This window comes from Rhinolophus hipposideros, assembly GCF_964194185.1.
Source record: "Rhinolophus hipposideros genome assembly, chromosome: 7".
Classification (NCBI taxonomy): domain Eukaryota; kingdom Metazoa; phylum Chordata; class Mammalia; order Chiroptera; family Rhinolophidae; genus Rhinolophus; species Rhinolophus hipposideros.
The window spans coordinates 1418610-1431165 of NC_138053.1; the positions used below are offsets into that span (position 1 = coordinate 1418610).

General features: G+C 40.5%; 1 protein-coding gene across 9 annotated transcripts in view; it reads left to right on the plus strand.

Moving 5' to 3' along the window:
• LOC308499520 (S-adenosyl-L-methionine-dependent tRNA 4-demethylwyosine synthase TYW1-like) overlaps nt 1-12556 on the plus strand; it is a 193637-nt gene that overhangs the window by 5459 nt on the left and 175622 nt on the right. For all 9 annotated transcript variants that reach the window (XM_081053065.1, XM_081053068.1, XM_081053066.1 and 6 more), the window contains exons 4-5: nt 2354-2455; nt 3978-4172. In XM_081053065.1, the coding sequence (XP_080909191.1) occupies nt 2354-2455; nt 3978-4172 (297 nt within the window). The remainder of the gene's footprint in view (nt 1-2353; nt 2456-3977; nt 4173-12556) is intronic.

Consider the following 12556-nt stretch of genomic DNA (forward strand, 5'->3'; position numbering starts at 1 on the left):
TCTAAATTTATGTTTCTAATCTGAACCATTGCTCAACTCCAGACTCTCATCTCCAGTTGCCTGCTAGACCTTCGTGTGGAGGTCTGGTAAGGGTCTCAAAATTAATGTGCTCAAAACTGAACTCCTGATTTTCTGCCCAAACTTGTTCCGCTTATAATCTTAATCATTTCAGTAATGGCACCTTCATTCTCCCAAATGCCTAGGTTAAAAAAAAAACCCGTTGAATTCTTTTTCTTACTACCCATATCCAGTTCAGCAAATACTGTTTGTTCTACTTTCACAAGAGATCCAAAGTGCAGTCACTTGCCGGCATCCTGGTCCAAGCATCTGTCGTATTTTGTCTGGGGTACTGCTGCTGTCTTTTTCCTCCTGGTCTCCTTTAATCGGTACTGCTTGGCCCCTTCCCTGACTTCAGTGTACTCTGCACTCAGCAGCTACAGGGACTCTGAAAACTTCAGTAAAATCATACTCTCCTCAGCGGAAAAGCCAGCAGTGAGTCCCTCACTCACGTACAGTGAATGCTAAGTCCTCACTGTGGCCGAGAGGCCCTCACTCCTGCTTCTCCATTAACTCTGACCTCATGTGCTTGGTCCTCACTTCTCCGGGCTTATTAACCTCCTTGGGCCTTATACTCACCACTTATTTTTTATTATATGCACCTGTCCCCCTGCTTGGGCTAGCCTCATGGTCTGCTCTCATTTCCTTCAGGTTTGGCTCAAATGTTTACCTTTGAGGCCTACCGCAGTGTTTTCTGACACCAAATATTTGTCATTTCCCACACTAGCTCACTAGATCTGATACTGACTATCCAGCGTTATCGTCAGACTTCACAGGGTTACAGGCTCAGGTCTCAGTTCCGGTGCTAGCCACCAGTCCCAGGCGCCACCTGCACTTCTGACAGATCAGCTATAAATTGGAGCCTTCCCACAAACCTCTCCTTAGGTTTGTTCATTTTTAAAGGGACTCATAGAGCTCAGGAAATTGCTTTACTTACATTTACTGGTTCATTATAAAGGATGCAGCTCAGAAACAGACAAATGGAAGTTACGCATGGGGCAAGGTCTGGGGCGGGAGGGTGTGGGTACCTGGGTGTGCCACCTCCTCAGCATATCACTGTGGTCACCTACCCCTCTCTTAGGGATTTTTATAGTGGCTCATTATGTAGGCATGATTAATTGAATCATTGGCCGTTGATGATTGAACCCACAGGGAGAAACGGTGCCGAACTTTAGAACTTTAAACTAAAGTTCTAAACCTGTGATTACCTGGTTGGTTTTCTGGCAACCAGTCCCCATTCTAAAGCTACCTAGGGCCTACACCCACCGTGAGTCATTTCATTAACACAGCAAAGACAGTGAGTTCCAAGGGTCTTAGGTCTAAGTACTGGAAACAAAGACCAAATGTTTATTTTTTATTATATGTACCTGTCCTGACCTTCTCTATGTAAAATGACAACTCTCCTCCATACCTCCAGTACTGTGTTCTTGCTGTTACCCTGATTTCCTGGGTAGCACTACTCACCATCTGATGTACTGTATGTTTTCTCATTTCTGTGTTTATTTTCTCTTTGTCCATTCGAACGTAAACTCCTTGCGGGCAGGGACTGTGTGTGTCTTGTTCACTGGAGTGTAAAATTGCCCAGAACTGAGACTGGCATAGTAGCTGCCCAGTAAGTAAATACATGGCTTGGCAGGCTTAGCTAAGCAAAAAAGTGGAGGGTGTTTTCCTGGGGTGCCAACGCTTGGCTAGAAGTTGTAGCTTTCCCCAGACAGTTGGTCCTTTTGTGTGGCGATGTGGAGGTGTACTGCCTGGGGTTAGAGGTACATGTTTTCTAAGCTGTGTGTACACTTGTCCCGTGTACACTTTGCCTGCCTGTTGGCTCTTCTCTGCCCCATGTGCCCTCCCATCTCTGCTGTCATGGTTAACTGAGCTCAGGGCCTCTGGGGTTTTGTCAGGCCTAGCATGTCTCTCTGGGACTTTCTTCTGCCTGGCACCTGCTCCTGTTTGCTCTCTCTTTTCCAGAATGTTAACAAGTCTCCTATTTCCCATTCTCTTCACTCTTCAGTATGTTTTGGTGTGCCTGTGTTTTATTCTTAGTGGGGGCAAAGCAGCTGGAATTAGCAAAAAACTAATTTAGATTTAGTCCCATAGATACTTAGAGAAAAACATGGTGGAATGAATTATCTCTAAAGATACTTGAGAAAATGGTAAAAGTGAGAACAGTATTTGTGTTTATGATGACAGATGTCAGTCCCTGGGAAAGTTTTTCATGATAAATGCCCCATGCCCTTGCCAACAAAGGTGCATGAAGACAGCACTTTGCTTATTTAGACCGTGACTTTTCCCCCATTAGGGATTCGCAGAAGCTCTTGCTGAAGCCATCTCCTCCCTAGACCTGCCAGTGGCAGTTATTGATCTGAAAGAATATGATCCAGACGATCATCTCCTAGAAGAGGTTGGTAATTGTCTTCTTTTTGCTTCAGTCAGACCTCAGATATGGACCCGCTGTGTTCTGGGATAAGTAGAATCTTCAGTGATGTGAATCGTCGTGCTGAGGGGTTCAGTTGGCTGAGTTCCCATCGTCAGTCAGCGGCATTGGAAGGCGGTTTGGTGCACTGACTCTGAAGTGCTGTGCAGCCTGTCTCTCGTGTCAGGCACTCCTGGGCTGGGGGTCACGTGGAAAAACTTGGGTGGTTTGAGGGTCCCTTTGCCCTTCAGCTTCGGATTGCATAATCCAGGAGGGTTGTTACTGATGGCAGTTACTGTACTTGTGAAGCCTGTATACCTACTGGAAGGTTAGGAGCCAAGTGGGGAGCAGAAGGAATATGGATTTTCGAGTTAGACAAATCCCTTGCTAGTTGTGTGGCGACCTTCCTGATTACTTAATATCTCTGTGGGTTTATTGTTCACCTGAGAAATGCCCTTCCCTCTCCTCTAGCCCTACCCCATTTAGGGAAGCTTGCCTTATAATAGTGCTTCTTGGAGTGTGGCTCTTGCATAGCCACATCAGTGTCACCTGGGGACTTTTTAGAAATGCAGGCTCTTAGGTCCTAGCCCAGCCCTGTTGAACCAAAGTCTGGACATGGGACTGTGTTTTAACAAATTCCCAGACGATTTGGAAGCAGCCAGAGTGGGAGAGGCACTTAACGCATGGGCAGACCAACTTCTGTAAAGAGACAGATAGTATCTGCAGCTTTGTGGGCCATGCAGCTACCGTTCTGCCTTTGAGGCACCAAACAGCTATAGACAGTATGTAAATGAATGAGTGTGGGTGTGTTCCAGTAAAACTTTATTGACGGAAACAGGTGGTGAGCCGGATTGGGCCTGTAAGTGGTAGTTTGCCAGCCCCTTCTTGGTGGATAAACTTCTAGCTGGCCGTTTCTCTCTCTCAGGAAAACATTGGAGTGCAAGTGAGTGAGCTTGAATCTGCTCTCAATTATTTGTGAAAAATTGTTAGCAAACTTTGACACTTAATAATTAGTAAGGGATTACTTAAAACTTACTTCATGACTTGGAACTGTTAAGATACATTCAAGCAGATGAAATACTGTGACTAGCAGTACTGAAGATGTATTTTGTTTCCCCATGTAGATGATGGTGCCAAGTTGTTACTTTACTTTTAAAAAGTTTTATTGCTTTAATATTTTAGGTAATTTTTAAAAAGATCTTTCTGTATTTTTTCCTGACTAATTTGAATGTTGTTTCCAATATGACAAACTGCAGATGATAGGAATTTATAGTCTGAGAAATGGTATGCAATGTATGGTGCAGGGCATCAGGAGGTATATTGGCAAGGGACCGGTTCTCTCCCCTGGGTGAGGTGTGCTTTCTGAAAGCACCTTTAGTCTTTTTTTTTCTTTTTTCTTTTTTTTTGAAAGCACCTTTTGTCCTTAGAGATTAGTATGATAGGAATGTCAGCATTTACAAAACAATTGTATTCTTGAATATTCTTCTGAAATAATTATTTTCTTGCTTAGGTTACTAGTAAAAATGTTTGTGTCTTCCTGGTTACCACATATACTGATGGTCGACCAACTGAGAACGCAGAGTGGTTCTGTAAGTGGTTAGAGGAAGCATCCAATGATTTTCGATTTGGCAAAACTTACCTGAAGGGTATGAGATATGCGGTATTTGGTCTGGGAAATTCTGCCTATGCAAGCCACTTCAACAAGGTAGGTACAAGGTATATGTTTGAATTGTAGGGATAAGTTCTCTTAATTAAAAATAAAAATTAACACACGTATAGATGTGTATATGAAGTAATCCACACACTTTGGTACTTAATAAACTTATTGTTTAATTTTTATAGCTGGGAATTGCTGCACATATTCAGCTTGATGTATAGTAGGCTCTCAGTAAAGTTTTATTGAATAAAATGAATGAATATGCTTCCTATTGTCTAGTGTCTTAGGCGCCTGGATTCATGGGCTTGGAGTCCAGCCAGCCATCTGTCCCCAGGCAGGACGTGGTGGATGGAAGATCACTGATTCTTTGAACTTTCTCAACTGCTTGTCCTGTTGTTGAATAACCTTTACTATACAAGCTAACTCTTTTTTTTTTAATCATGTTTATTACTCTCATCAAAAATTACTCATATAATACAGCATGGTTTTACAGTATGAATGATATTTTATTTCACATGGTTATGAAGTCTGAGTGACTAGCTCATAATTTGAGGCAGTTTTGTAAGTTTTGTTCTTAACACTGGTGTTAGTGTTGTTGGACAAAACACCTCGCTGACAAAGAAACAATGTGCTGGTACCACAGGTTACAGAGTAGCTGCAAGCAGCAAGCAAGCCATTCCCCACCTGTCACAGCAAAGGGGATCAAGAGCTAAAAATACCTTATAAAAATCAAATGGCACCTATAACACTCTTATGTAAAGGTCATGCTTGTAGATTACTAATCCATGGTGCTCAAAAGTGAGGGAATTAAATACAAGGCTAAAACCTTGTGAATCATCGCACTTCCTCTTCTCTGTGGAGTGTAGTTTATCTTCAACTGGGTCGGGGACAGTCCCTTCACACTCCTTTACTTTCTGGATCAGAGGGAGTTCCATAGTGTTGGGTCTAATCACATAAATGTCTCAAGATCAGTGCTCCAATATGCTTTCAACAGTGGGTGTTGGTGCATAAATATCCACCAAGAAACACTCTCCTCTGTCTCCGCTGACTGTGGGACACCTTAGAAGGAGGAGCTTGTTCACCCCAGTTTTACAGGTTCTTCACGGTCTGCCTGCTGCCCTTCAGGACTTCTGTCCTACCTTCCATTGCTGCAGCAGTCTCTGGCCACTGCATGGCTTTCAGGATTAAAGCCAGCCCATAGTGGGGCATGCCCAGATGCTAGGCGTTAGGCTCCAGAGCAGCCAGCTCCCGGGACGCTGGAGATGCGGGGACAGCGGGCAGCTAACCAGCAGCTGGGCTTGAGGCTCCCGGGTGGCGAAAGCCCCAAGCTAACTCTTAATGCAGTTGAACTCATATTGCCTCTAAGGTATGACTTTTTTTTATTAGTTCAGATGTACAAAACAACATAATGATTAGACATTTACACCCCTCACAAAGTGATAAACCCCTCCCCCAATCTACTACCCCTCTGACATCATATATAGCTGTTATAGTACCATTGACTATATTCCTTATGCTGTGCCTTACATCCCGTGACCACATATATATATATATTTAATCATAGTTGATATTCAGTATTATTCTATATTATTTTCAGGTGTACAGTTAGGCATTTATATAATCTAGGTAATGATCCCCCCAATAAGTCTGGTACTTACCTGACCCCCTACATAGTCTTTACATTATTGATTATATTCCCCATACTATATTTCACATCCCTGTGACTACTTTGTAACTACCAATTTGTACTTCCTAATCCCTTTGCCTTCTCTCACCCATCCCCCAACCCCCCTCCTATCAGTTTGTTCTCTGTATCTATGAGTCTGTTTCTGTTTTGTTTGCTTATTCTGATCATTGGATTCCACATACAAGTGAGATCAGACAGTATTTGTCTTTTTCAGTCTGCCTTATTTCACTTAACATCATGTTCTCTAGTCCATTCATGTTGTTGCAAATGGTAGGATTTCATTCTTTTATATGGCAGAGTAATACTCCATTGTAAAATGTACCACAATTTCTTTATCCAATCATTTATTGATAGGAATTTCAATTGTTTCGTACCTTTGGCTCTGCAATAAACATAGGGGTGCGTATATTTCGAAATAGTGTTTTGGATTTCTTTGGATAAATACCCAGGAATGGAATTGCTGGGTTGTAAGGTAGTTCCATTTTTAATTTTTTGAGGACCCTCCATACTGTTTTCCATAGTGGATGCACCAATTTGCAATTCCACCAACAGTGCATGGTTCTCTTTTCTCAAAAACATCTTCACCAATAGTTGTCTTTTATTTCATTGATGATAGCCATTCTGACCAGAGTGAGGTGATACCTCATTGTGGTTTTTATTTGCATTTCTCTGATGATTAATGACATTGAACATTTTTTCATTTGTCTGTTCACCGTCTGTATGTCCTCTTTGGAGAAATGTCTCTTCATATCCTCTGCCTATTTTTTAATTGGATTGTTTTTTTGGTATTCAATTGTATGAGTTTTTTAAATAAATTTTGGATATTAACCCCTTATCACATATATCATTGGCAAATATATTTTGCCATTCAGTAGGGTGCCTTTTTGTTTTATTGATGGTTTCCTTTGCTGTGAAAAATCTTTTTAGTTTGATGTAATCCCACATGTTTATATTTTCTTTTGCTTACCTTGCCCGAGGGGATATATCAGTAAAAATATTACTAAGGATAATGTCTGCAAATTTAGTTCCTTTATGTTCTTCTAGGAGTTTTGTGGTTTTGGGTCTTACATTAAATGTTCAATCCATTTTGAATTTATTCTTGTATGTGGTGTAAGAGGGTGGTACAGCTTCATTTTTTCACATGGTCCAGTTTTCCTAGCACTATTTATTAAATAGACTGTCTTTACCCCAATGTAAATTCTTGCTTCCATTGTCGCAGATTAAATGACCATACAGGCATGGATTTATTTCTGGGCTCTCTATTCTGCTCCATTGATCGATGTGTCTGTTTTTATGCCAGTACCATTCTGTTTTGATTACTATAGCCTTGTAGTATGATTTGATGTCAGGTTGTGTGATATCTCCCACTTTGTTCTTATTTCTCAAGATTACCATGGCTATTCGGGGTATTTTATGGTTCCATATAAATTTTAGGATTATGTCTCCTATTTCTGTGAAAAATGTCATTGGTAATTTGATAGGGATTGCGTTGAATCTATATATTGTCTTGGATAGCATAGACATTTTAACAATATTAATTCTTCCCATTCATGAGTATGGTATATGTTTTCATTTATTTGTATCTTCTTTGATTTCTCTGTTCAGTGTTTTACAGTTTTCTGAGTACAGGTCTTTTACTCCCTTGGTTAAATTTGTTTCTAAGTTTTGTATTATATTTGATGCAATTGTAATGGGTTGTTTTCTTAATTTCTTTTTTTGATAGTTTGTTATTAGTATATAAAAATACAACTGATTTCTGAATATTAGTTTTGTATCCTGCCACTTTACTCAATTTATTTATGAGTTCTAATAGGTTGGACTCTTTGGGGTTCTCTATGTATACTACCATGTCATCTGCAAATAATGACAGTTGTACTTCTTCCTTTCCTACCTGGATGCCTTTTACGAGGTCTGACAATCAAGTTTGCAAATTTGTTGCAACGATACTGCTAATCTTTTTGATATCAGAGGCATTATTCATTATTAATTTGTACCAACTGCACAAGTTTACTATTTGGAAGTGCTGAAAAGGCTGTGTGAAAAAATTTAGACAACCTGAGCTTTTTGCCAACAATTCATGGCTCTTGCATCACGACAATGCAGCAGCTCACACGGCACTGTCTTTGAGGGAGTTTTTAGTCAGTAAACAAATAACTGTATTGGAACACCCTCCCTACTCACCTGATCTGGCCCCCAATGACTTCTTTCTTTCTTTACCCGAAGATAAAGGAAATATTGAAAGGAAGACATTTTGATGACATTCAGGCTGTCAAGGGTAATACGATGACAGCTCTGATGGCCATTCCAGAAAAAGAGTTCTAAAATTGCTTTGAAGGGTGGACCAGGCACTGGCGTTGGTGCATAGCTTCCCAAGGGGAGTACTTCGAAGGTGACCATAGTGATAATTCAGCGTGAGGTATATTCACTTTTTCTAGGATGAGTTCATGAACTTAATTGTCTGACCTCGTATTTCTTTTTCTTGTCTGATTGCTTTGGCTAGGACTTCCAGTACTATATTGAGTGGAAGTGGTGATAATGAATTCCTTTAGCTTTTTTTTTGAAAGTGGACATCCTTGTCTTGTTCCTGATTTTAAGGGGAATGCTTTTAGCTTTCCCCATTGAATAGAATATTAGCTGTAGGTTTTTCACATATGATCTTTACTATTCAGATATTTTCCCTCTGTTCCCACTTTGCTGAGTGTTTTTATCATAAATGGATGCTGGATTTTATGAAATGCTTTTTCTGCATTTATTGGTAAGACCATATAATTTTTATTTTTTATTTTGTTTATGTGGTGTATCACATCAATTGATTTGCAGATGTTGAACCAACCTTGTATACCAGGAATGAATCCCACTTGATAGTGGTGTATAATCTTTTTAATGTATTGCTGAATTTGGTGTACTAATATTTTGTTGAGGAGTTTTGCATGTATGTTGATTAGGGATGTTGGCCTACAGAGTTCTTTTTTTGTAATGTCTTTGTCTGGTTTTGGAATCAGGGGAGTGTTGGCCTCGTAAAATGAGCTTGGGAGCCTTTCCTTCTCTTGAATTTTTTGGAATAATTTGAGGAAATAGGTTTTAATTCTTTTTTGAATGTTAGGTAAAATTCACCTGTGAAGCTATCTGGTCCATATCTTTTGTTTGTTGGGAGCTTGTTGATTACTGAGTTGATTTTGTTCGTAGTAATTGGTCTGTTCAGATTTTGTGTTTCTCTTTCATTCAGCTTTGGAACATTGTATGCTTTTAGGAATTTATGCATTTCTTCCGGATTGTCTCATTTGTTGGTGTATAGTTGCTCGTAATATTTTCTTAAGTTTTTTTGTATTTCTGTGTTGTCAGTTGTTACTTCTCCTTTTTCATTCCTGTTTTATTTATTTGTGTCCTCCTCTTTTTTTCTTGATGATTTTGGTTAAAGGTTTGTCAATTTTGTTTATATTTTCAAAAAACCAGCTCTTGGTTTCATTGATCTTTTGTATTGTTTTTTAGTCTCTATTTTGTTTATTTCCACTGTGATCTTTATTATTTCCTTCCTTGTACTCATTTTGCACTTTGTTTGCTGTTTGTTTTTTTTCAGTTCCCCTAGGTTAGACTGTTTATTTGAGATTTTTGTTGTTTCTTAAGGTAGGCCTGCATTACGGTGGTACCTCAGTTTTTTGAATGTAATGTGTTCCGGAAGATCGTTCAAGTTCTTAAACATTCGAAAACAGCCGACAGCTAGGCCTCAGAATCTTGCACTCAGCGGAAGCTGTGGGACGTGTTTGAAAACCGAAGCCTTTACTTCCGGTTTACGGCGTTCGTAAACTGAAGTGTTCCTTACCGGACACGTTCGAAAACCGAGGTACCTCCATACTATGAACTTCCCTCTTAGGACTACTTTTGCTGTTGCACAGGTTTTTGCACATCATTGTGTTAACCATTTTTGTTTGTCTCAAGGTATGTTTTGGTTTTTTCCTTGATCTCATCTTTGACCTATTCATTGTTTAGTAGCATGTTATGTAGCCTCCATGTATTTGTGTGGTTTTCAGTTCTTGTAATTGATTTCTAATTTCCTAGCACTGTGGTCAGGGAAGATGCTTGATATATGATTTTAGTTTTCTTAAATTTATTGAGATTTGTTTTGTGGCCTTACATGTGGTCCATCTTGGAAAATGTTCCATGTGCACTTGAAAAGAATGTATATCCTACTGCTTTGGGATGAAATGCTCTAAAAATATAAATTACGTCTATCTCATCTAGTGTGTCATTTAAAGCCACTGTTTCCAGGATGATTTTTCTGTCTGAAGGATTTGTCCGTTGGTGTCAGTGGGGTGTTAGAAGTCCCCTACTATGACTGTGTTATTGTCTGCCTTACATCAATATTTGTTATATTTATTTAGATGCTCCTATATTGGGTGCATAGTTGTTTACTAGCATTATGTCCTCTTGTTGGACTGATCGTTTTATTGTAGTCTGTTTTGACGTTCGTTTTGTCAGATACAAATTCTGCTACCCCAGCTGTTCTCTCGTTTCTATCTGCATGAAATGTCTTTTTCTATCCATTTACTTTCAGCCTGTGTGTGTCTTTTGATCTGAGGTGGGTCTTTTGTAGAGAGCATGTGCATGGGTTTTGTTTTCTTATCTATTCATCTACCCTGTGTATTTGATTAGAGCATTTAAACATTTACATTTAAAGTGATTATTTATAGGTACATAGTTATTCCCTATTATTCAGATTTTGGTCTTCATTTGTTTTCTCCTTTCTTCTGCTTAAAAATGTCTTTTTAACATTTCTTGTAATTCTGGCTTGATGATAATGAATTCTTTTAGCTTTTTTTGTCTGGAAAGTTCTTTATCTCTCCTTCAGTTTTAAATGATAGACTTGCTGGGTAGAGTAGTCTTGGTTGTAAGCCCTTGTTTTTCGTTACTTTGAAAATTTCGTATCTCTTCCTTCTGTACTGCAACGTTGCTGTTGAGAAATCTGCTGATAGGAGAAATCAGTCTTATAGGAGCTCCCTTGTGAATAACTAGTTGTCTTTCTCTTTTTTCTGTCTAACCTTTGGCATTTTAATCATGATGTATCTGGTGTGGGCCTGTTTGGGTTCATCCTGTTTGGGACTCTGCACTTCCTGGGCTTGTGTGTCTATTTACTTCACCAGGATAGGGAAGTTGTCAGTCATCATTTCTTCAAATAGGTTCTCAATTCCTTGCTTCCTCTCCTCTCCCTCTGGTACTCCTATAATGCAAATGATGTTGTCCCAAAAGTCCCTTAAACTATCTTTTTTTTTTTCTTTTCTTGCTGTTCTGATTGGGTATTTTCTGCTACCTTGTCTTCAAAATTACTGATTCGATCCTGTGCTTCCTCTACTCTTCTATTGATTCCTTCTAGTGTGTTCTTTATTTTAGTTATTGAATTCTTTATTTCTGAGTGGTTCTTTTTTATGGTTTCTATGTCATTCTTTATGCTTGCTATCTCTTTGTTGAAGTTCTCACTAAATTCCTTTATCATTCTTATAACCAGTGTTTTTTTTTCTTCTTTATTTAAATCTATTTATTGGGGTGACAATTGTTAATGAAATTACATAATTTCAGGTGTACAATTCTGTATTACATCAACTATAAATCCCATTGTGTATAACCAGTGTTTTAAACTCTGTCTCTGGTTGCCTCCATTTCATTTAGTTCTATTTCTGGAGGTTTCTCCTGTTCTTGTATTCGGGACATGTTTCTTTGTTTCCTCATTCTGGCTGCCTCCCTGTGCTTCCTTCTGTGTATTGGGTGGATCTCCTATGTCTGTCAGTCTTTCGCTTTATGTAGTATATGCCTGTGTGTTCCAATGGCACAGTCTTCCTAGTCTCCTGTCGTGTGTTCTAGAAGTTTCCCTTGAGTGTGTTGTGTATGTTCTGTTGTAGTTGAGCCTTGATTGCTTTTGGTGTGTCAGTGGGTAGGATTGACTCTCAGGCTAATTGACTGTGAGGACTGGCTATCCCCACTGGGTGAGCTGCTATGTTTGGGCTGACTGCACAGAGGTGGCTTCGCCCATGCCGCCTCTCATGCCTTTGCGACCTCCCCTCCCCTTTGGGTATGCTGCTTGTGCAGCTAACCAGGTAGCGCTCTGGTGTCATCTGAAGCTAGCCTCTGGGTGTGTTGCTTCTGGTTGTCTCTTGGGAGGGGATCCTGTGCAGGGTAATTTCAGCCTTGCCTGTTATAGGCCCGGGACTACATGATAGGAGCTACAAAGCTATTATGTAGTTGGCTGCTGCCTGTGCTGGACCTGGAGGCATGTGGGGGTGGCCTCACTGTGAACTGAGGCCAGCTGTTACCAGTACTGGGCCTGAGGCAGCTTAGCAAAAGGCCCAGGGCACCCTAGGCTGTAGCTGGCACCTGTTGGCACCTGCTGGCACCTGTTGCTACTTGCCAGCTTCCCGTAAGGCCCAGCCGTTGACAGAAGCTCCTTAGGTGCATGAGCCGGGCTGGTTGACCCGGTGATGAGAGTGCCCTCGGGGATGCAGCACTAGGTGGGCGAGGCTCTAGGGCATCATGAAACATGGCCGGCAGTTTTTACAAAGTTAATGTAGATTCAGTTCTTGTGCCAACACCTGGCCTGTGACCACTTTGCAAGGCACCCTTAGTACACCGCAGCCAGCCGTCACTCGCCTGGGGCTTTCAAATATCTGAAAGCTTCCCAAAAGAAGCTGTGGTGCAGGTTTTGGGTCACTGCCCCCTACCGAAAGCCCCCCGGGCAGCCATGTGCTGTCTGCTGCTG